At 41.0% G+C, this 24,716-nt stretch overlaps 1 protein-coding gene across 4 annotated transcripts in view; it reads left to right on the top strand.

Annotated features, from left to right (window-relative positions):
• The first annotated feature begins 1,006 nt into the window (after window positions 1–1,006).
• The window catches only part of KIF2A (kinesin family member 2A), an 85,834-nt gene continuing 62,124 nt past the window's right edge, over window positions 1,007–24,716 (top strand). For 2 of the 4 annotated variants that reach the window (XM_054487821.2, XM_054487823.2), the window contains exon 1: window positions 1,007–1,540. In XM_054487821.2, coding sequence (XP_054343796.1) covers window positions 1,477–1,540 — 64 coding nt within the window. In that variant the 5' untranslated portion in view covers window positions 1,007–1,476. The remainder of the gene's footprint in view (window positions 1,541–24,716) is intronic. The other 2 variants (XM_054487822.2, XM_054487824.2) reach the window with 1 other exon arrangement.

A 24,716-nucleotide genomic window follows, 5' to 3' on the forward strand; every position in this document is an offset into this window, starting at 1 on the left:
CTGGCCAACATGGTGAAACCCTGTCTCTACTAAAAATACAAAAATTAGCCAGGCGTGGTGGCGCGGGCCTGTAACCCCACTTACTCGGAAGGCTGAGGCATGAGAATCGCTTGAACACAGGAGGCAGAGATTGCAGTGAGCGGAGATCGCGCCACTGCACTGTAGCCTGAGCGACAGAGCAAGACTCCCTCTCAAAAACAAACAAAACAAAACAACAACAACAAAAAACAATGACTAGGGAAAGTAGGCCATGAAAAGTGTTGTTTCCAACATATCAATTGCCAGTACTACAAGCAGGAGTTAGACGTTTGGAGGTTTTTACACTGTACTATAAACACAGTTTCCAGGGCCCCGGTCCACGTGGCCTTCCTGCTCTGCCAGGATGGAGAGTCTTGCTTTCCACATTGCTGATGTGGTCAGACTAATTAAATGATTGCAAAAAGACACATTCCCTAGTCAACCTTATGTGTCTGCCTTCTTCCCTTGAGTCACAGTTGTTGGCTTTACAGGCCAAGGCAAGTAAGTCTTGAACCCTCAGCAGAAACAGGGCACCAGCATCTGATGCCTCATAACCTGAACAGTTAAGGACGCTCCACCACAGAGCTTCTTTTTGAGTGTGATGAACTATAAGGCAAGACTGTAAAGGGGTGGATCTTCATTTCGATTTAGTGTAGGTGACACCTCAAGGGTGTTTCTTCCCTTCCAGCGTAACGGGATGGGAAACCTACACCAAGTGTGCTTGGGAGGGCTGCTTGGCTCAGCTACCTGTAGGTGGAAATAGGGGGTGCCACCTTCCGATGAAAACACCGAGCCCGTACTGTCAACGGAGGGCCCTTGAATTCACATCCCTCAGCCCGCTGGAAAGCCCTGAAACCACGTGGCCTTTAACCCATTCCCGCAACAGCGCCAATTCCCGGAAGCGAGAGGGTAAGAAAGCTCGGCGCGACGCTTCCCGCGTCTTCTAGGCCGCGCGCTGAAATCAAACGCGACGCCGGCTAGCTGGGGGACGGGCCGAGTGCGCAACGCTCCAGCGGCCGGGTAAGCCGTGGCCACCGCCCACCCCGCTGCAGAGCTGGGCGGGGCCGCCTGGAGGCAGCGGGGAGAGGCAAGCCGAAGAGGAAGAAGAGACGCCGGAGGCGCGCTCTGCGCAGGCGCGCGGCGCCCCGCCTCCCCAGCGTCGGCTCCCGGGCGGGCGGTGCGGGCCCTCCCACTCTACCCCGCGCCGTCTCACGGCCCCGGCCCTAGCTTCACACCGACTACCCGGCGTGCGCGTCCTCCTGCCGGCCTGCAGGCCCGGGGCCTCCGCCTGCTTCCCCACAGCTGCTCCTTGCGGCGCCGCTCGCGTTCACGCTGTCGCCCGGGCCGGCGCGGCCGCGGGCAACCGCTCCCCCTCCCACACCTACCCCGCCCCCTCCCCGCCTTTTCCGCCCTCCGGTCCCCCTCCCTCGGCCCGCTGCTGCTGCTCCAGATGAGGTGATGGCAACGGCCAACTTCGGCAAGATCCAGATCGGGATTTACGTGGAGATCAAGCGCAGCGATGGTGAGCCGCGCTGCCAGCCCCGCTGGCCCGCTTGGCCCCGTGTTCGGGTGTGCACGGAGGGGACGCGGGCGCCGGCCGCCTCATTGATTGCTTCGCCGGGCTGTGGGGGCGGGAAGGCGGCGGCCGCGGCGCTTTTGTGTGTGGCGTGTGTGCCAGTGAGGCCGGCGTGGGGTCCGCCCGGGCGCTGCTGCAGTTCTCTGGGCCGGGCCGCGGGGGAGGGAAGCCGAGTGGGGAAAGGGCCCGGGTGTCGAGGGTCGCGTCTCCGGGGGTCTCTGGACGAGGGCCGCTCGCTCCTCACCCCGCAATCTCCAGCCCCATCGGGGACACCAGCCCGGGAGGGAGCGGGCTTCGTTAGGGATGACCCTGCCTCGCGCTTCCCCTCGGTCTTTGCATTTTACCGGCCTGGCCTCTGATGGGGATGGGGGTGGGGGAGCGGGAAGACCAGCGATTTCACGTTTAGAGAACCGACTGCTGGTCGGAGGCCGAGATGGGGGGAAAGAGCCAGTCCCGTCGCCTTAAACTGCCGTCTGGTTGTCAGGCCTCCCCGGTTTCGTCGTCGACCATGCTGCTTTCTGTTTTGCCACTTCCTTGGGAGAAAGATGTGGAGAAAATCGCGCTGAGCCATGAATAAGGGTGGGGGAGCAATGGGAAGAAATATTCGATGGGCTTCTCCAAGGTGATGAGACTGTAAAGGGAAGGATAGGGGATGGGCAGAGTCAATGCGAGGCACTGCTGAGAGAGTGGGGGTGGGCGACCGGATGTTGATATTTTCACACCCTCGGGAGAGGTAACTGAGAAAAGTGTGAGGCGAGGTGAAGACACATGCTTCATTTTTTCTTTAAGAGCCTTAGGCTTATGTATCTTTCTGTAGGTTTCTCTTGGGGAAAATGTTTTATGTCACTAGCTTGGGGTGTGGAGTGACATACGCCAGCCAGACTGGAAATAATTCATATTGTAAAGGAATAAATGCACGGAGGGAGATAAGTAAAATTATTTTCTTTCGGTACCAATATTGAAAGAACGAGAGATATGTGATAATCTCGAGTTGAGCAGTGTTCCTGACTCCATCTCTCATACCGGTTCCTTTTTTTTTTTTTTTTTTTTTTTTGAGACGGATTCTTCACCCAGGCTGGAGTGCAGTGGTGCGATCTCGGCCCACTGCAACCTCCGCCTCCCATGTTTAAGCTATTCTTGTGCCTCAGCCTCCCGAGTAGCTGGGATTACAGGCGCCGTCACCACGCCCAGCTAATTTTTTGTATTTTTAGTAGAGACGGGGTTTCACCATGTTGACAAGGCTGGTCTCGAACTCCTGACCTCAGGTGATCCACCCACCTCGGCCTCCCAACGTGCTGGGATTACAGGCGTGAGCCACCGCGCCTGGCCTCGATTCCTTTTATGAGTGGCTTATTAACCTTTAGCCTAGCCTGGTCAGTAGTAACTTGGCTCTTACGTCCACGCCCCCCTAGGATTCTGCCAGGTTTGACCAAGTTATGTGAAGCTAGATTGATTTTCATGTTGTGTGTATGATATATTGGAAGACCCTATATAACTAATGATTTTTTTCCTCCATTATATTTGAGGTAATTTGTGGTAACAACTGAAACCATCATTATCCTGTATATGAAAAGATAAATTATACTGCTTAGAGCTTTAGAAGTTACCAATAACACTAATGGGAAAGAGATACCTTCTTTACTTGGGTTGAGGTTTCTTTTATATTTTCTCTTCAGATTACTTTCTTGAAAGAGTGCTGTTAATGTCATTTTTTTAGGTAAATACTTCACAGTATACCAGCAAAAGTAGGATTTACATATTATTTTGAAGATTCTGGGTGCACAGCAACTCCTGTCCTGGGTATATACCCAAGGGAGAGGAAATCACCACCTTGTGAAGATATCTGCACTCTCGCGTTCATTGCAGCATTATTCACAGTAGCCAAGATAGGGAAACAACCTAAATGTCCATCTATGGGTGACGAATGGCTAAAGAAATTGTTATGTGTGTGTGTATATGTTTATGTGTGTGTATAGACAATGTACAATGGAACATTATTCAGCCTTAAAAAAGGAGATCCTACTGTTTACCACAACGTAGATGGACCTGAAGGACGTTATGTTAAATGAGATAAGCCAGACACTAAGGAAAATATTGCATAATCTCACTCATATGTAGAATATTTTTTTAAGGAGCTAAAATACACAGAATGAAACAGTGGTTACTACTGCTGGTGGGGGGGAAGGAGAGGAAATGGGGAGATGTAGGTCAAGGATACAAAATAGCAGATATGTAGGATGAACAAGTTTACAGATACAGGGGGACCAATGTTAGTAAAATTGTATTAGAGATTTTTGTTAAATAAGTAGATTTTAGCAGCGTTTGTTAAAGTAATTATGTGAAATGATAGCTATATTAATCTGCTTCACCATTTTGCTGTCTATATTCCATAGCATCATGTTGTAAACCTCAGTTATGCACAATGAAATTTATTTTTAAAAAAATTAGGGTGCAATAAAATGTGTAAATTCTTTACACTCATAAGTATGAGTATAGGTGTTAACTTTGAAATCTTATCAGAAAAAGTATACGATATTTGATTTATACATTTTAATTTTTACAGAGCATATTTTATTTAAATTTATTGAACTTGAAGCAATTTTGGTTCTTTTCAGCCTTCACCTTCAGCCTATACCAGAAGTTCCCAGACATACAAGAGCTTTGTGTTCTTACATAAGTGCTACTAACCTAAAACCACGTTTCAAAAGCAGTTTGCCTATAAGAAATTAGGGAAGTCATCACAGTGTGTTATTATCCTAACCTATGGTCATGTATCTTTTTATGTGCCTCAGATGCATGATGGAGTTGGTGGAAGGCAGAAGATTAGTAGAGAACTTCGAAAGAACAGAAGGATCATTTGCATTGGACAGTAGTGTTTCACAATAGAAATTGATGTCTGGGAGAATGCCCCTCAAGCTTTCCCTTTTTTACTTTAAAGAAGCTTGTTTGCTTCCTCTCACTTCCATAACAGATTTATATTGGATAAAACACTAGTGGTTATTATAACAAAAATAAACTGCAGTTGGAGGAACACTAATATCTGAGACAGTAGAAATGACATGAATAAAGAAGGACTGCTTCAGACCATTATTAACTGGTGACTTGATGTTTTTCTTTTGGCTTGCTGATGGTGATCCATGTCCCTATTTCAGACCATGCTTTTCCCATCAGTGATGCTCTTACACTAATAAACATATCCCAAGGGCAAACAGGTACACTAAAATGAGCTTATTCCTATCTTTCAAGACCATGATGAAAACTATCCTATTGAGTCTTCACTGATTACTAAAACCAGATGGCCAGTCAGCATCTGAATTCCTAAATCATTCTGTATTGTTCATGAGACAGCATATTTCCTTAAGTATTAATGTTGGGGTCTGTAACTTTTTTTTTTCCACTCCTCTCAGCTCATACCTATGGGTACATATTCTTAATATTATGTTTTTAAACAGCATGGGGTAATGGGACTTACTAATAACTAATAATTCTTTTTTTTTTTTTTTTTTTTTTTTTGAGAAGGAGTCTCGCTCTGTCAGTGGTGTGATCTCTGCTCACTGCAACCTCTGCCTCCCGGGTTCAAGTGATTCTCATGCCTCAGCCTCCCAAGTAGCTGGGACTACAGGTGTGTGCCACCATGCCTGGCTAATTTTTGTATTTTTAGTAGTGACAGGTTTTTGCCACGTTGGCCAGGCTGGTCTCGAACTCCTGGCCTCAAGTGATCCACCCACCTCAGCCTCCCAAAGTACTGGGATTATAGGTGTGAGCCACTGTGCTCAGCCTCTAATGACTCTTAAATTCCCTGAATGCATCTATGTCACTACCCCCATTCCCACCCCCACCACTGGGATGCCTAGCAAAATTCCTTGCACATCGTTTTTGAATAAATCATACATTATTGGATTTTTTGTTTTCAAACATTTTAATTAATCATTAGAATGACATCTTAGCTGGAAGTGAAACCTTCCATCTATGCTCCTCTGTACTGCTACCTCCCTACTCTGGCCCTCTACTTCCCACTGTAGTCAGGATCTACAGCGTTAATTGAAATTGAGTGATCTGCTAAGGTTAATCTGACTTTTCTGGTTTTCTAAGGTTATCAGTGACAGGGGTTAGGCTTGGACTCCTAAGATTGTTCTCTGCCACAGGAGATAACCTGGTATGAAATTGGACTGGTGTATTTTCTTACATCTGTCTTCCTATTTTTCTAATTCAATTCCTTTCCCTTTTTAAAACCCACTGACTCTTAAAAAAACCTACAATCTTTCTGTCATGTAGCTAGGTTTTTTTTTTTTTTTTTTTTTTTTTAGCTGCACTGTTAACAGTTCTATAGTAGCTGTGACTACCCTTAAGGGACTGGGGAAGAAATGAGAAATGTTGAACATTTGGAAGCTGCAGCTAATATGGGATAGTTCTTTGTGGGGGTCTCTTAGTCACAGTACTGTGACTGTATTGATACATGTGATCTGAAGAGAATCTTAGAATATTTCCACCAGAAAGGTTTTTGGAGATAAACTAGTTCTCATTTTTATAAATGTGGAAACTTGAGTCCCAGATCACCATAAGTGACTTATCTAGATTCATACAACTTGTCAGTGGCAGCCAGGAACCTGACATGCTTAGCATAGAAATCAGACTATCAAGAACTATGACAGTAAAGGAGGAATTCTCTGTTATTTTGGAACCGTATACCGCTTTTTACAGCCCAGTCAAGATGCAGGAAATTGCTTCTTACTTCGGAGAAAGGCATCAGCGAGCAGTGTTACAGAGCTTGATTAGAATGATCCCTGGTAAGAAGTGCTATGTTACTACAAGTTCACAAAACCTAAAATTGTGGGAGGAAAATATTCTTGTTTCTTAGTTAAGTGTTGGTGTAAAGAGTTCCTTTTAACATCTGAAATCAAGAGGCAATTGATTTCAAAGGACCCATCAGGAATTTTGGAGTTCAGGGCAGGCAAAGAAAATCTTTAGAAAAGATTTTAAATGGCCTAATTCTTTATATGCTTTGCCACATTTTTCTTCTGCTAGTTCATCTTTACATGTCATTATATAGGCTTCTGGAGAATAGCATGTGTAAATTTAAGTAATAAAGATGAACTATGTGGCAATACAGTTGTTCTTTAGGTACAATTATGTGATTGATTATGGGGGTGGGATGGAATAGGGGAATTTGTGACCTAATAGTTCCCTTTTCCCTGAGGACTAGGACGATAATGTTTCTGTATATGGATTTGTTAGGGCTTAATAGTTTTCCAAGTGCTTCAAGACATGTTAGCTAATTGGATCTTCACAGGAAATCTATGAGGTAAGCAGGGTAGGAAGGTGGCAGATTATTGGTTTATAGGTGAAGAATCTGAGGTTGGATTATTTGCCAAGATCACATGGTTAATAAGGAGCATAGCCTGGGCCAAAGCCTAAATCCCTTCACTCCCAGCTCTCTAAGTGCTGCTGACAGATGTTTGCTGATTATGGTGTGAATTTGTATACTTTAGTATTTCTTTTTGAGACGTACAAACCCCTGTAGTAAAATTCTTTCCACTACTACCAAAGAAGCTCAAAAAACTTAAAATAGTCACTTATTGCTTCCAAAAGTACCACAGAAAGCCAGGAATCTGTATTCATTGCCTAGCCACTTGATTCTTATGACAAAGATTTTGAAACTCTGGGGAAAGGCTATGTGTCAACTTGTTTTATGTGTCATGATTGTTAAAATGCTAGAGAAAATAGCAAAGAGCCAGTTAAATCTGTGTCTGCTCAAATAAGACAAGGGGCAAGAGTGTGGAAAATCCAGAACAAGATTCCTTAAGAGATCATCTAGACCCCGTTCTTTCTAGTCACAAGTATAGTTGTGATTAATATGACATTAATCTTTTGCAAAGTTTAATTCTTGGATTCAGCCATCTGCTTTAATTTTAACACCTCTGTTTTGTAACCTAAAATAATTTTAAGGTGTTTGTTTGTTTGTTTTAAGATTATGATTCTTAGCTTAAGAATAGATACAAGTTTTAAACCTTGGATAAAACTAATTTTTATTCTTCTGGTTCAGTTGTAGAACAAATACAGGTTAAGTTGTCTTCCAGCTCTTTTAGGTAAAGTAATATTCATGGTTTTATAGTGCTAAGTGAAAATAGACATTAGAATTTCACCATATTAAACTATCTCCCAAGAGTAATATGAGTGAGGGAAGTGTTCCTTTTAAAAGTCATGCTTCTAGGCTGAGCATGGTAGTTCATGCCTGTAATCCCAGCACTTTGGAGGCCAAAGCAGGAGAATTGCTTGAGCCCATGAGTTTGAGGTTATAGTGCACTATGATCTCATTACCCACTACAATAAAACATAAAGTTCAGATGGTCATTCACTAGGGTGTGTGATATTTTGGAGTATAGACCTTAAGTGATTATGGCATATCAAAATAATGTGGTCTTAAATTTCTTTTTTTTTTAAATTGCAGATTTCATTGAATATACTTCAATTAACAGCCTGCTATATATCAGGCATTCTGATAGGTGTTGGAGATACAAAAAATGAATAAAGCAAAAATAGTTCCTGCCCTCACAGACAAGTAAATAAGTGATTCATCTATAGTGTGATTAGTACTGATAGACGTATGCCATTTTGTGTGTACATTATTACTACCTTCCTTTTGAAGATTAGGCTTTTTAGTTAGACTCTTGAAGTTATGGACCTTTTAGGTGGAAAATCCATGTCATATATGCCATGTCTTCTCCTCTGTGACCAATATCCATGATCCCTCATAGCATTCCTGATGAATTTAGCCTCAGAGTTTTTTTTGAGAGGAAGTCTCGCTCTTGTTGCCCAGGCTGGAGTGCAGTGGCGTGATCTCGGCTCACTGCAACCTCTGCCTCCTGCGTTCAAGCGATTCTCCTGCCTCAGCCTCCTAAGTAGCTGGGGTTATAGGCATGCGTCAACATGCCCGGCTAATTTTTTTGTATTTTTAATAGAGATGGGGTTTCACCATGTTGGCCAGGCTGGTCTTGAACTCCTGACCTCATGGTCCACCCACCTCAGCCTCCCAAAGTGCTGGGATTACAGGCTTGAGCCACTGTGCCCGGCCAGCCTCAGAGTTCTTAATACCGCATTATCAGCCCTGATAGCCCTAGTCAGCCAATTGAAATTGGCATTGTCATTATTAGCCTATTTCCTATACTCTAGTACCTATTTGAGTTATAAATTTATAACTTTTAAATTGTTTTGGTATCAAAAGGAATTTTTTTTTAGGGTTTGCTCTGTCACCCAGGCTGGAGTGCAGTGGCATGATCATAGCTCACTGCAGCCTCCAAGTTCTGGACTCAAAGCAGTCCTCTCACCTTAACTTCCCAAGTAGCTAGGACTACAGGTATGCACAACCATGCCCAGCTAATTTTTGTATTGTTTGTAGAGATGGGGTCTTGCTATGTTGACTAGGCTGGTCTTGAACTCCTGGCCTCAAGCAATTCTCCCTCCTTGGCCTCCCGAAGTACTGGGATTACAGGTGCGAGCCACCATACCTGGTCAGATTTATTCAATTTAAAGTTTTTGGCAGACCAGCACCTGACAGTAGGTTTCTCTCTAGATATCCTGGGTTTGGGTACTTGTAAATAGAGACTGGCTCAGCGTGGTGTCTCGTGCCTGTAATCCCAGCACTTTGGGAGGCCTAGGCAGGAGGATTGCTTGAAGCCAGGAGTTGAATACCAGCCTGGGCAACATGATGAGGCTCTATTTCTACAAAAAATAAAATTAGCCAGGCCTGGTAGCATGTGACTGTAGCCCCAGCTACTCAGGAGGATGAAGTGGGAGGATTGGTTGAGCCCAGGAGTTGGAGGCCGCAGTGAGCTATGATCATGCCACTGCACTCCAGCCTGGGTGACAGAACAAATCACCGTCTCAAAACAAACAAACAAACAGAGACCAAGGAAGCAGAGCATGGGAAACAGCAGTAGATGCAGCTACCGGTGGTTATGTGTAATTTGGATATAAACTCCTTATACATTATGCCCAGGGAACTGTAAGAGTCAGATTCCTCCCTGGGCTATGTTTTATTTACTTTTGAAGACTTTTTCTCCAGGTTTTTGTAGGTTTTGGCATTAATTTTGACCACATTTTACCTAAAGGAAAGACAAGATCAGTAGGGCACAAACTTGTGGTAAAATTTGCTGAGTGTCTATACTGTGCCAAGAATGAACTTTTTTTTTTTTTTTTTTTTTAAGATGGAGTCTCACTCTGTCATCCAGGCTGTAGTGCAGTGGCACGATCTCGGCTCACTGCAACCTCCGCCTCCTGGGTTCAAGTGATTCTCCTGCCTCAGCCTCCCGAGTAGCTGAGATTATAGGCACGTGCCACCATCCCCAGCTAATTTTTGTATTTTTAGTAGAGACAGGGTTTCACCATGTTGGCCAGGCTGGTCTCAAACTCCTGACCTCAAGTGATCTGCCTGCCTCGGCCTCCCAAAGTGTTGGGATTATAGGTGTGAGCCACTACACCCGGCCTTATTCCTGCATTTTGACCGCAACCCATCACAAGGTCGTGTGTGGAATTTTCCACTGTGGTGTCATGTTGGTGCTCAAAAAGTTTCAGATTTTGGAGCATTTTGGATTAAAGAATGCTCAGCCTGTGGTGGTTCATAACTCTGGCTGCTCAATAGATCACCTGTGGGGCTGTGGAAAAAACAGACCAAAAAAAAAAAAAGCAACCCGCCACAGCCAATATCTGGTTCCTTTGCCTAGAGAGTCTGTCTGGTATGTAGTCTAGGTATCAGTATTTTACTTTAAGGCACTTCACATACTGGTGAAGCTTAACTTGTCACACATTAGTGATTCCAGGGTATAGCCAGGGTTGTGATCCATTATTTTAGTAAAAGTAGTATCTCCTAACAGAGTATCTGACAAGACTTCTTGGAGAGTGAAGTTTAAATGGTGAGAGGAAGATGACCAGTAGGTTGCCCTGAGGGGAAGGAGGCATTCTAGCCATGTGGGCAGCATGGAAGAAGTCCCTGACTGGAAACAAAGCTGTCCGGTGAAGGGCATTTAAAACAGGCAGAGGGAGGATGATGAAGAAGATAAGGAAGGAGGGGTAATCTGGGGCACCTTATTAAAGACCTGGAAACAGAGGTAAGGTAAGGATCTTGGAATTAATTTCTAGGACACTTGGAAACTACTATAGGACTTAATCTCCTAAGAGCAGTAATAGGAGTTAATGATTAGTGATAGATTAGAGGGAGCATAGTACTGAAAATGAGAGGTAGCATGGATAAGATTGCATCAGTCTAGGAGGGTGAGCAATGATTAAGGAACAGATGATATGCAGAACACACTGCAAGAAGAATTGATGTTATATTGCAATATATCCCTTGTGCTGAATAAAGGGCAGATGAGTTGAAAGGAAAGGACTTAACATTTGCAAAGTCTGAGTATAGGTTTTAAATCTCTTCAGTTTTATTTAATCAGGCTAACCCTATTCAAGAATACAGTGTAGAGGACTGTAGAGGCTATCAAGGTAATATCAAAGAGACCATCCAACTCAGGCTGCATATAGTTTTTGCCATTAATAGCCTAAAAGTAAGTGAGTTTAAGGTATAAATCACTTCCATTACATGTTTACCTGCAATGGGAATTTGCTTAAGCTATAACTAAGTACGTTGCCTTCTTAGTACTGAACTGTAGTGTGTTAGCCAGGACCTCCTCAGAATTCTTGGAACGGAATGAGAAAGAAAAGCAGTACACAAAGAATATGGCATCAGCTCTTTAAGGGATGAAGTGTTTTATTTCTTGAAATGCAGCTGCTCTTTTTTACTTTTTCTTTGCTCTTACTTTTGGCCTATTTTTTCTGTCCTGGCATTTGCCTTCTCTTTTTCATCCTTGGGATTCTAAGTGCCATTTCAGTATTCAGAATCTCTTAACTACAGTTTGCAATTTAGGACTTAAAAAGAGGTAAGCAAGGGATAAATAGGCACAGCACAGAGGCAGTGAAATTATTCTGTATGATACTATAAAGGTGGATACATGTCACGATGCATATGCCAAATTCATAGAAGGTACAATACCAAGAGTCAACCCTAATGTAAACTAGGGACTTTGGGTGATAATGGTGTGTCAAGATAGGTTCATCAGTTGTAACAAATGTACCTGGTGCAGGGCATTGATAGTGAGGAGGCTGTGTGGAGTTAAGGATTGTACGGGAAATCTCTGTACCTTCCACTCAATTTTCTGTGAACCTAAAAAAGGTTGGGGAGGAGAGGATGCAAACTTTAGGTGTTAAAAGTTAAAACCACTCTTGAAATAGTGGACCAATTAATGACAAAAAAATTATAATTTATGAATGAGGATTAGTCATATAGGTGTACAATTAAGATAAAATTTTGCCATTCATTTTTGTCATGCATAATGTATTGGCCAATGTAAGAAGAAAAATTTTTCAATGAGGATATAGTATAGTAAAAAGGATTCACATATGTATGGCAACTTTAGTGCCCCCCCCCCTTTTTTTTTTTTAAATCGAAGTTTCACTCTTGTTGCCCAGGCTGGAGTGCAGTGGTGCAATCTCGGCTCACTGCAACCTCTGCCTCCCGAGTTCAAGCAATACTCTTGCCTCAGCCTCCCGAGTAGCTGGGATTACAGGCATGCGCCACCGCGCCCAGCTAATTTTGTATTTTTAGTAGAGGTGGGATTTCTCCATGTTGGTCAGGCTGGTTTCGAACTCCCGACCTCAGGTCATCTGCCTGTCTTGGCCTCCCAAAGTGCTGGGATTACAGGCGTGAGCCACAGTGCCCAGCCACCTATAAGATTTTTAAGAAATGAGAACAAATTAGGGGCCCTAATTAGTGAGGTACATCTTAGAATTTAACCACAGAAAGCTTTTTGATGAAATACTGCTGTTGGTCAAAACTTGCCTATATTGTTATAATGAGGAAGTTGACTTGTCCAAGGTCATACATAAAATAAGTAGCAAATCTGAGATTAGAACATAGTTTGTCTGCCCCCAGAATCCTCTGCATACTAATTCATTGTAGACTGTGATTCATTTTTGTGCCCTATTAATGTTCCAGGCATTGGAAGTCAAATAATTAATTTCATAATGCTTTTCTTTTCCTTTCTAGGGTACACTTTTTATTAATCAGGTGTTTTTATTAATCCAACCGGTATTTGCTGTATGGCCATCATGTGTCTCTTCATCTGATTTCTTTGAAGAATTAGTTGAAGGACTTTTGCCTAGAAGAAGTTAGTTTGCCAGTTACAACAAAATAATAAGTAGCTTTTGCACTCAATACAAATGCTCTGTGGCTCTGTAATTTGACAAAGACATTCTAGTTTTCTCCAGTCTCTTTTGCTATTGCCTGTGTTTAAACTCTCTTGCTCATAAGACTTTAGACAATTTAAATAGGAACAAATGCTATCATAAGGATGCTTCATATTAGATGAGCAACAATATTGTCAGGAAAATGGTAACAATTAGATTATAGCAACTTGCTAAAGTGCTGACATAACAGATTGATTTGGGGGCCTGTCCAAATTTAGTGGACTTTTTTTTTTTTTGGAGACAGAGTCTTGGTCTGTCGCCAGGCTGGAGTGCAGTGGCACAATCTCAGCTCACTGCAACCTCCAACTCCCTGGTTCAAGCGATTCTCCTGCCTCAGCCTCCTCAGTAGCTGGGATTACAGGCACGTGCCACCATGCCCAGCTAATTTTTGTATTTTTAGTAGAGATGGGGTTTCACTATGTTGAGCAGGATGGTCTCGATCTGCTGACCTCGTGATCCGCCTGCCTTAGCCTCCCAAAGTGCTGGGATTACAGGTGTCAGCCACTGCGCCCAGCCATAAATTTATTTTTATAAGCCCATTGTTTGAAATTGTTTTGGGATTATATATGGGTTGTGTGTTTATTTTTTAAATTATAGCTGATACTGAGAGTTGCCTATAACTTGGCTCTAAGTATATGGTAAGCGCTTTCTTTATATGCTCTTTGGTTGCAGTTTTATTAAGAGTAATAACATTGCTTTTAACTGTACATGCTGTTTTGTGTTTCTATTAAGAACAATTTCTTAATAAAAAATAAATAGAGCTTCTTTTCCTTCTATTCCTCAGATTTTTCCTTTTTGATCTTTACAGGTGCTTCTTTCCCCATTCTCTTTAAGTATTGATGTTCTTCAGGGCTTGATCCTACCCCTGCAGTACTTCTCACATAGTATTCTCTTTCTGGGTAAACTAAATGCTTCTCTTTAGCCCACGCTGGCTACAGACATGTACTGTTTGTATATGTCATGGATTACTGCATATCCCCATTTGGATGTCTCATAAACACTCAAATTCAGCATGTCCAAAATTGAACCCATCACCCCTTCCTCAAGTTTACTTCAGTATTTCTCATTCACTCTATTGCTCCAGTCAGAAACTTGGTTGTCTTCCTTGACTCCTTATTCTTTCTTGACCTTATAGCCTATTATCATGGTCTCTTAATTAAATGACTCAAGTAACTCTTCATGCACTTTTTCTGTACCTACCACTATAACTTTTGGTCATGCTAGCATTATGTCTTGCCTGTGCTGTTGCAACAAATTCCTAATAGGCCTCTCTACCTAGGAGAGTAATTTGTTTAATAACAACAACAACAACAACAAAACCCAAAACAATAATTTGATTAATTACTGTTTCAGAGTAACCTTTCAGGCATGTAGGTTTGACCCTCTGATCACATGCTTAGAACTTTGAAAGCGTTCTCTACTTCTGTTGCCCTTTTTATGACGCCCAAGTCTAACATGGCTTATGGTGGACCCTGAACAAACTAACCTGCCTCTTCAGTCTCATTCTTGCTACTTATTTGAGGCACACTGTACTCCAGACACGCTGAACTTTCTTGGAACACTCCACTTCTAACTAACCTAGCTAACTGCTGTATCTCCTTTTGATTCCTAGCCTAAGATGGGTCCCCTGCTTTATGAGTGGCGAGTCCCCTTTGTTTACTTTGTCAAAAAACTCATTGTATTGTATTAAATGTTTGTGTCTGGTCAGACTCAAGTTCCTTTATATTCCCCACTGCCTAGCACAGGCACTTTGCACACTTTATAAATTGTCTGTTTGCTGAACCAGTGACTAAATGAACTTCCAGTTGCTCTTTCACTGCTCTGTCTATTCAAGTTTTGACATTTCTAAAAAATTGACTTGTGTTGTTCATCCTCCAGGCATCAAAAATATGACATGACAAGGTGTGTGTGTCACTGTTTTTAATGTATACTTGTAATTTTCTCTTTAAGTTTAATTACCTGTTTTGAATAGCAATATAGTCCCATGACTAATTAAGTTCCAAAAGGATATATATTTATATATGTATGTGTATATCTATTAGTCTCCATCCTACCCCTACCCCACAGCTAGCTATCCAGTTCTTCTCTAAGAGACAAAAATATTACTAGCTTCTTATATTTGTAGAGAATTACTTCTTTTTCGTTTTTCAGGAAAATCTCTGCTTACATATCTCTATCTACATGTAGTATAAATATGTATAAATATATACCTTTTTCCTACAGATGTTATATTGTATATACTGGAGTGTAATTTACTTAATAATAATGATATCTTGGAAGACCTTTGAGTAGATAAATAATAGTCTCATTCTTTCTTGTACTGCATTTCATTAGTGAGTAAATATACCACAATTTATTTAACCAGTCTTTTACTGATGACATTTACATTTGTGCCTAATCCGTAGCTGCTGCATAGCCAAAACTGTAGTATTTAATAGCCTTCAACTCTTGACATTTTATACATACATGAATATATCTGTGGGGGAAAAATCCTAGAAGTAGAAGCACTGGGTCAGATAATTGTGTATGTGTAATTTTGATAGATCTTGCTGACTTGCCTTCCATAGATATGAATTTACCTTACTATCTGCAAAAATGCCTGTTTCCTCATACTCTTATCCACACAGTGTACATTACACTTTTGAAGTTTGCTAGCTTGGATTGTGAAGTTCAGGCTGTGCCTATAGAATTTTTTTTTAAGTGGCCCTGTAAGGGATGACATGCTTAATTTATGAAGTGTTTATGAGGTCCAAACATATAATAGAAAACACCTAAGTTCTGGTGTTTATCTGTCATAGCCAATATAGAAAAATAAAGTGTATATCATATATTATGTCTGATTATGAGAAGAAAGTAATTTTTTAGTTAAAATTTTTTGAGAAATAAATATTATAGTTTTAACCTAATAAACCTAAAGAGCCCTTTAAGGTGCACAATTCAGTGATTTTTTTTTTTTTAGTATATTCATGAAGTTGTACGATTATTACCACTGTCCAATTTCAGAACATTTTTATGACAAACCCTAAAAGAAACCCATACCCAATAGCAGTCACTGTGCATTCCCCTCTCATTCCAGCCTTTAGTATCTGCCACTAATCAACTTTTTATCTTTGTAGATTTGTCTGTTTTGGACATTGAGTATAAACGAAACTGTACAATACATAGCCTTTAGTGTATAGCATCTTTCACTTAGCATAATCCGTACTCAAGTTTATCAGTATAGTAACGTATTTCAGTACTTTTTTTATGGTTGAATAATATTCCATTTCATTTCATTTATCCATCCATTAATCGATAGACATTTGGGTTTCTCATTTTTTGGCCATTATGAGTACCATTCATATACAAGTTTTTGTGTGGACATAAAAGAACTGAAAATTGTTTTCAGTTTTTGTGGGTTATACCTAGAAGTGGAATTGCTGGTTTATATGGTAACTCTATACTTAACTTTTTGAGGAACTGCCATATTATTTTCCAAAGTGTCTATATTATTTTGCATTCCCACTAGTAATATTTGAGGGTTCCAATTTTCCACATCTTGGCCCAAACTTGTTATTTTCCATCTTTTTTATTATAGCTGTCCTGGTGGGTATGAAGTGGCATTTATTGTGATTTTGATTTGCATTTCCCTAGTGACTAATGATGTTGAACATCTTTCCATGTGTTCATTTACCATGTGTTTTGTTTGTTTGTTTGTTTTTAAAGGATAGAGTCTTATTCTGTCTCCCAGACTGGAGTGCAATGGTGTGATGTCAGTTCACTGCAACCTCTGCCTCCTGGGCTCAACTGATCCTCTCACCTCAGCCTCCCAAGTAGCTGGGACTACAGATGCACACCACATCCGGCTGATTTTTATATTTTTTGTAGAGACATGTTTCGCCACGTTTCCTAGTCTGGTCTCATACTTGTGGGCTCAAGTGATCCGCCCACCTTGGCCTCCCAAAGTTCTGGGATTACAGACTTGAGCCACCATGCCCAGCCATTTGTATGTCTTTTCTGGAGAAAGATCTGTTCAAATCCTTTGTTCACTTTATAATTTGGTATGTTTTCTCTTTTTTTTTTTTTTGAGACAGCGTCTCACTCTGTCACCCAGGCTGGAATGCAGTGGCATGATCATAGCTCATTGCAGCCTTACCTCCCAGGCCCAAGTGCTTCTCCCACTTCAGCTTCCTGAGTAGCTAGGACCACAGGCACAAGCCACCTTGCCTGGCTAAATTTTTTTAGAGGGGATTGGGGTGGGGGAGAGACAAGGTCTCACTATGTTACCCAGGCTGGTCAGACTCCTGGGTTCAAGTGATTCTCCTGTCTCAGCCTCTCAAAAGTGCTGGGATGACAGGTATGATCCACCGTGCCCAGTCAATATTTATCTTTTTATTGTTGAGGTATAAAACTTCTGGATACTACTGCCTTATCTGATACATGCTTTACAGATATTTTTTCTCATTCTGAGGGTTGTCTTTTCCCTTTCTTGATAGTATCCTTTGAAGCACAAAAATTTTTAATTTTTATTAAGTCCAGTTATCTATTTTTTCTTTTGTTGCTTTTGCTTTTGTTATATCTAAGAAACCATTGTCTAATCCAAGATGAGACCTACCTTTATGTCCTACTACTTATGTAGGCCTTTCCATGGACTATATGACCTAAAATGTTTATGTTCTTCCTTGATCTTAACACTTGTTCTTGACCTTTTAACATAGAAAACAAATTAAGCATTTGACAGCAAATATGTTGCAAGTCTTTGGTAAAGGATGAATAAGGCCTTGAAATACCTTGCAACTCTAGTCTCAAAGTCATCTCTTTGTTACCGGAGTTGAAGGGTGGGAAACAGTTGCCTTTTATCTGTGTACCTACACACATATGTGCATATATGGTATAATGTATCAGTATTTACAGAGACCATAGTAAACACAGCACAAAACCAGGCATTAAGAGATGCATGGGAGATAGAGTTTAAATGGTAAATATGGTAAAGATTGTTTTATGGTTTTTGGGTTTTTTTTTTCATGATCATATTTTTAATGTTACTTTAAAATAGATGAGTGGAATGTGATTCAATTTAGTAAAAAAAAAAAAAAAAAAAAAAAGAAAAATCAGCTTTATTAAAACATCTGAGAAAGCTGGGCGCAGTGACTCATGCTTGTAATCCCAGCACTTTGGGAGGCCGAGGCAGACGGATCACATGAGGTCGGGAGTTCAAGACCAGCCTGACCAACATGGAGAAACCTCATCTCTACTAAAAATTCAAAATTAGCCAGGTGTGGTGGCGCATGTCTGTAATCCCAGCTACTCAGCAGGCCGAGGCAGGATAATCGCTTGAACCCGTGAGGCAGAGGTTGCGGTGAGCCAAGATCATGCCATTGCACTCCAGCCTGGGCAACGAGCGAAACTCCGTCTCAAAAAAAAAAAAAAAGTCTGAGAAAGATGGAAAAATAAATGTATTAGAAAAGGTTTTTGAAAAGGTTTTTAAAAAGGAGAATGTTAATCGAGACCACGGTGAAACCCTGTCTCTTCTAAAAAAATACAAAAAATCAGCCGGGCGCAGTGGTGGGCACCTGTAGTCCTGGCTACTTGGGAGGCTGAGGCAGGAGAATGGCGTGAACCCGGGAGGTGGAGCTTGCAATGAGCCGAGATCACACCACTGCACTCCAGCCTGGGCGACAGAGCTAGACTCTGTCTCAAAGAAAAAAAAAAAAGAAGAATGTTAAAAACACATAAAATTATAGCTTTATACATTCTGAAGCAAATATTGATGAGTTGATAGGATAGCTAGAAATTTGTTTCAAAATAACCCAGTTGTGATAGAAGTGGCAGTAGGATTGGCCATATGTTGAAAATTAGTGAAGCTGAATGTAAGGGGTTATCATCTATTGTGTAAGTTTGCAGTTTTTCATAATACTTTAAATTTTTTTTGCTGGGTACAGTGGCTCATGCCTGTAATGCTGTCACTTTGGGAGGTCGAGGTGGGTGGATCTCCTGAGCCCAGAAGTTTGAGATCAGCCTGGGCAACATGGCAAAAACCTCATCTCTACAAAAAATACCTTGCAAAAATTAGCCGAGCATGGTGGTGTGTACCTGTGGTCCCAGCCACTCTGGTGGCTGAGGTGGGAGGATCCCTTGAGTCCCAGAGGTTGAGGCTGCAGTGAGCTGTGTTCATGCAACTGCGCTCCAGCCTGGGTAACAGAGGGAAACCCTGTCTCAAAAATAAATAAATAAATAAATAAATAATTTTTAATGAAAATTCTTCAAAATGCCTCTGCACAGAATCTCATTTACAGTAGCCACATAAAGAATAAAATACCTAGGAATACAGCTAACCAAGGAAGCGAAAGAGCTCTACAGTGAGAATTACAAAACATTGCTGAAATAAATCTGAGATGATACAAACAGAAAAACATTCCATGATCATGGATAAGAAGAATCAGTGTTGTTAAAATGGCCGTACTGCCCAAAGCAGTTTACAGATTCAATGCTATTTCTATCAAACTACCAATGATATTCTTCACAGAATTAGGAAAATCTATTCTAAAATTCATATGAACCAAAAAAGAACCTAATAGCCAAAGCAATCCTAAGCAAAAATAACAAAGCCAGAGGTATCATACTACCCCATTTCAAGCTGTACTGCAAAGCTGCAGTAACCAAAACAGCACGGTACTGATATAAAAACAGACACATAGACCAGTGGAACAAGATTGAGAACCCAGAAATAAAGCCACACACCTACAACCATCTGATCTTCAGCAAAGTCGATAATAACAAGCAATGGGGAAACGACTCCTTATTCAGTAAATGGTGCTGGGGAAACTGGGTAGCCACATGTAGAAGATTGAAACTGGACCCCTTCCTTTCACCATAAACAAAAATTAACTCAAAATGGATTAAAGACTTAAATGTAAGACCTCAAACTATAAAACAACTGGAAGAAAACCTAGCAAGTACCATTCTGGGCATCGGCCTTATCAAAGAATGTATGACCAAGTCCCCAAAACAGTTACAACAAAAAGAAAAAAAATGACAAATAGGAGCTAATTAAAGAGCTTCTGCACAGCAAAAGAAACAGAGTTAGACAACCTACAGAATGGGAGAAAATATTCACAAACTGTGCATATGACAAAGGTCTCATTTCCAGAATCTATAAGAAACAATTCAAGCAAAAAGCAAACAGTCCCATTAAAAAATGGGCAAAGGGACACACTTGCTTTCTTAAGTCACCTGCTTGTTCCTCTTCCAAGTTGTACTTTCTTTTCTTTCCTTTTCTTACTGTTGTAAAGCTTTTCTTTTCTTTTCTTTTCTTTTTTTTTTTTTTGAGACAGAGTCTCGCTCTGTCACCCAGGCTCGAGTGCAGTGGTGTGATCTCGGCTCACTGCAACCTCCACCTCCCGGGTTCAAGTGGTTCTCCTGCCTCAGCCTCCCGAGTAGCTGGGATTATAGGTGCCCGCTGCTATGCCCGGCTAATTTTTGTATTTATAGTAGAGATGGGGTTTCGCCATGTTGGCCAGGCTGGTCTCGAACTGCTGACCTCAGGTGATCCGCCTGCCTCAGCCTCCGAAAGTGCTGGAGTTACAGGCATGAGCCACCATGCCCAACTGTAAAGCTTTTCAATAAACTTTCATTCCTGCTCTGAAAGAAAAAAAAAATGGGTAAAGGACGTGAACAGCTACTTCTCAAAAGAAGACATACATGTGGCCAACAGGTATATGAAAAAATGCTCAACATCACTAATCATTTGAGAAATGTAAGTCAAAACTGCAACGAGACACCATCTCACACCAGTCACGATGGCTATTATTAAAAAGTCAAAAAAAACCAGATGTTGGCCAGGTTGCAGAGAAAAGGGAACACTCACACACTGTTGGTGGAAATGTAAATTAGTTCAGCCACTGTGGAAAGCAGTGTGGAGATTTCTCAAATAACTTAAAACTATTCAACCCAACAGTCCCACTACAATATATATTGTGGGTATATACACAATGGAAAATAAATTATTCTACAGAAAATAGACCTGTACTCATATGTTCATTGCAGTACAGTTTATAATAGCAAAGACATGTAATCAATCTGGATGTCCATCAGTGGTGAACTGGTTAAGCTGGAGCTAAACATTGGGTAAATACTGGACACAAAGATGGCAACAATAGATCCTGGGATTACTAGAGGAAGGAGGGTGGGAAGGTTGAAAAACTAGCTGTTGGCTACTCTGCTCACTACCTGGGTGATGGGATCATTTGTATATCAGACCTCAGTGACATGCAATTTACCCATGTAACAAACCTGCATGTGAACCCCAAACCTTAAATAAAAGTTAAAAAAAAAAATGCCTCTGCAGACCAAATATTTCTCTTGGTTTCTGATCTACCTTTTAGGTACTATCCCATGTATTTCCTGCCAGTATCTTAAACTTATCAAAAACAGAATCCATTGCCTTTATCCCCATATTTCTGTATTTGTATTCTGTCTGTCGGTTAGTGGAGACTCCATATATCTGGTTTCTCAAATAGAAATCTTATTGATATTGCCAGCTTCCCTTATTCCTTGAGGATGTTTGCTCCTGACTCACCCACACTCTCAGCAAAATGACCTTGCTTGTCATTTCACCACCAAGAAATATAAACAACCAGTAAAGAACTACAAGTCAGCCACATCTACCCAACTACTAGCATCTGTGCCTATGACTGCCTTCCTTATTTTGCTGTGGACACATTTTTTCTGTTCCTGTTTTATGCCCCTTTCCTCCACTCGTATGCTGGATCTTGTCTCCTTTCACCTGCCCAGTCACAACTTCAGTGGTCTCTCTGTGCTGCATCAACAGTTATTTTCTTTACTGAGTCATTTCCATCAATATGGAAATGCTGTTATTTCTCCCATCCGAAAAAAAAAAAAAAAAAATCCTCTTAGGCTAGGTGTGGTGGCTCACACCTATAATCCCAGCACTTTGGGAGGCTGAGGCTGGCGGATCGCTTGAGCCCAGGTGTTTGAGACCAGCCTGGGCAACATGGCGAAACTCCCTCTCTACAAAAAATACCAAAGGTTAGCAGGGCATGGTAGCACATGCCTGTGGTCCTGCCTACTCAGGAGGCTGAGGTAGGAGGATTGCTTGAGCTGGGGAGGTGGAGATTGCAGTGAGCCGAGATCCAGCCACTGCCTCAAAGAAAAAACAAAAACCTCTTGACTACTCTCACTTTTAGGCATTGCTCCTGTTTTACTTGATCTGTTAGCAGCATTTGACACAATTAATTCACTCCCTTTTGTTTGAAATACCTTCACTTAGCTTCTGTGACTACTCTTCTGATTTTTCTTCTTTTTCTCTGGTAACTTCTTGATCTCCTTTGCTGGTATCTCATTTCCCTGACCTCTATACAGAACTTTAAAGATCAGGACTTCTACCCTCATTCTCTTAGTGGTCACATCCACTTTGATTGTCTTAAAAAATACTCTCTATATTGGTGTTTTGCAAACCTTTTTTTCATTATTGCTCTGCCTGAAAAGTCTTTTGACTACTTTATTGCCTAATCATCCCATCGCAGTGAAATTTCTCTCCATCTATTTATGGGTTGTAGCCCTTTGGAGGGCCACAAACCATTGTAATATCTAAGATCTGCCCTTCCAAAGAGCCAGTTTTTACCACCTTGGGGATATCACCCCTGCTGAGAATGCATGATTTGAATTGGCAATTCCCAAGCTTTTTTCTTTAGCTTTGACCAACTCTAGTCTATTAGAGAGCCTACTTCATATCTCCACTGGACAGATATCTTAAACTTCATATGTACAAAACCAAACTCATAATCTTACTTTAGCCTCTCTTGCCACACGGAGCTTCAGTGATCTCATTCTTCTTTATGTACCTTTTGTTCTGGCAGCACTGAATTTGAAATATACATTTTACCCTAGTGTTAAAAGGGCTTAGAAGAGTGATCATTTATTTTCCTAACCGAAATTGGCCAGGCTTTGAAAGTAGAAATTTCCATGACTCAGGGCCACTATCATCATAATCTTCCCATACGTAGAGTGGAGCAGGAGTTGGGATGACAGAGTCCTGGGGGGAATAATAACATTGCACTAACTGTTGAGAAACATTCCACAAGATCCCTGTCTCGTTAGGATGTATGCATAAGAGAAGATGATATGTACATGTAGCTGTGAAAAGTTCACAGAATAGCACAGCTGTATTGGTATGGAATTCCCTTTTGGGTAAATAAAAATTTAAGCCAGGGAACAATTAGATAGCATTGTTCAGTGTATTCAGGAGAACACCTGGGAAAGACAGTTCTTCAGAATTTTGAACTATTGGCAACATGTTGCTTTAACAACACCACTGTAAAAGTCTTTGGTATTCTAAATAGGAAATCTTGTATTTAACACGTAAGTAAAGATACATTTGGTATATTCTGTTATCCAAAGGAATGTAGATATGAAGAATAGCCTTTTAATTAAGGCTCATAGGCTTTGAGATTTATTTAGTTAACTTATTTAGTAAACTTCATGAAGTGTTATTTCTAGTACTGTGTGGTTTTTTTTTTTTTTACATTGTTACTATTTCAGCTAGAATCATAATCATATTACATCGTGATTTTAGAATTTTGGTTTTTATGTTCTCTTTACAAGTGGTTTTGGACTTTTTAACCTTCCTTTTCCCCAGCACCAAATATGCTGAATAACATCAGGAAACTACAGTGATTTAATCCTTTTTTTTTTTAAACGGAGTTTTGCTCTTGTTGCCCAGGCTGGAGTGCAGTGGTGTGATCTTGGCTCACTGCAACCTCTGCCTCTGGGGTTCAGGCGATTCTCCTGCCTCAGCCTCCCGAGTAGCTGGGATTACAGGCATGTGCCACCACGCCTGTCTAATTTTGTATTTTAAGTAGAGACGGGGTTTCTCCATTTTGGGTCAGGGTGGTCTCAAACTCCCGACCTCAGGTGATCCACCCGTCTCAGCCTCCCAAAGTGCTGTAATTACAGGCATGAGACACCGTGCCTGGTCTGATTTAATACTTTTTAATGCTATCATAGCTCCTTTATGACATTTTTCTTATTACTGTTATGCAGATTCTGAATGAAACTTTTCTGAAAAGCTGCACAATGGGCCCTTCTAAATAATAATGCTACCTTAATTGTTAGTGTGCAGCTCAACAGATCCAAAGTTTCCCTGTCACCCCGTAGAAACTGAGCACTATTTTTTACATCCCTTTTCAAAACAATAGATGAGGTAAGAATTTGAAAATTCATAGTTTTCAATATGAATAAAATTTGTCCCATTTTTAAGTTGTATTTTCTTAATGAAAATCTTAGTTATATCATTTTCTTTTTTCTCTCCTTGTTCCAAACTTTCAGGTTTGTGTTTAATGTCTAAGAAAGGGAATACTAGAACTTTCAATTTAGTTAAAAAACAGTAACATCTTAAGTGTGATAAACCAAACAGAAAGGTCTCTATGTTTGGCAAAGTCACATTCCCCAGAGATTTACTAAACAGCAACAGCACTGTTACCAGTGTCAGCTGAGACATTATTTATGTCCTTCTCTAATAGCTTCTTGTTCCACTAAAGCTATTGAAGAAGGTGTAATGCTACATAGTCGTCATGAAGGACTGTTTTCCTCACTGCTTAGATTAGCTAACACAACCTGAATATCAGAATTTGAGACTTTGACTTCTGCTGCTGATCTGCTGTATGACCTCCAACAAATCAAATTTCTTTCTGTCGTCAGTTACTGGTCAGTGGCACCTAGGAATAAATTGACATTTACTGTTAGATTATAAATAATAACTGCTTTGAGGTAGTTGGCAAAACCAAGATAGCTATAATGTGTGACTATTAGTGTAGTTAACATTACTGTGAATATT

The sequence above is a fragment of the Pongo pygmaeus genome, chromosome 4, assembly GCF_028885625.2.
Source record: "Pongo pygmaeus isolate AG05252 chromosome 4, NHGRI_mPonPyg2-v2.0_pri, whole genome shotgun sequence".
Classification (NCBI taxonomy): Eukaryota; Metazoa; Chordata; class Mammalia; order Primates; family Hominidae; genus Pongo; species Pongo pygmaeus.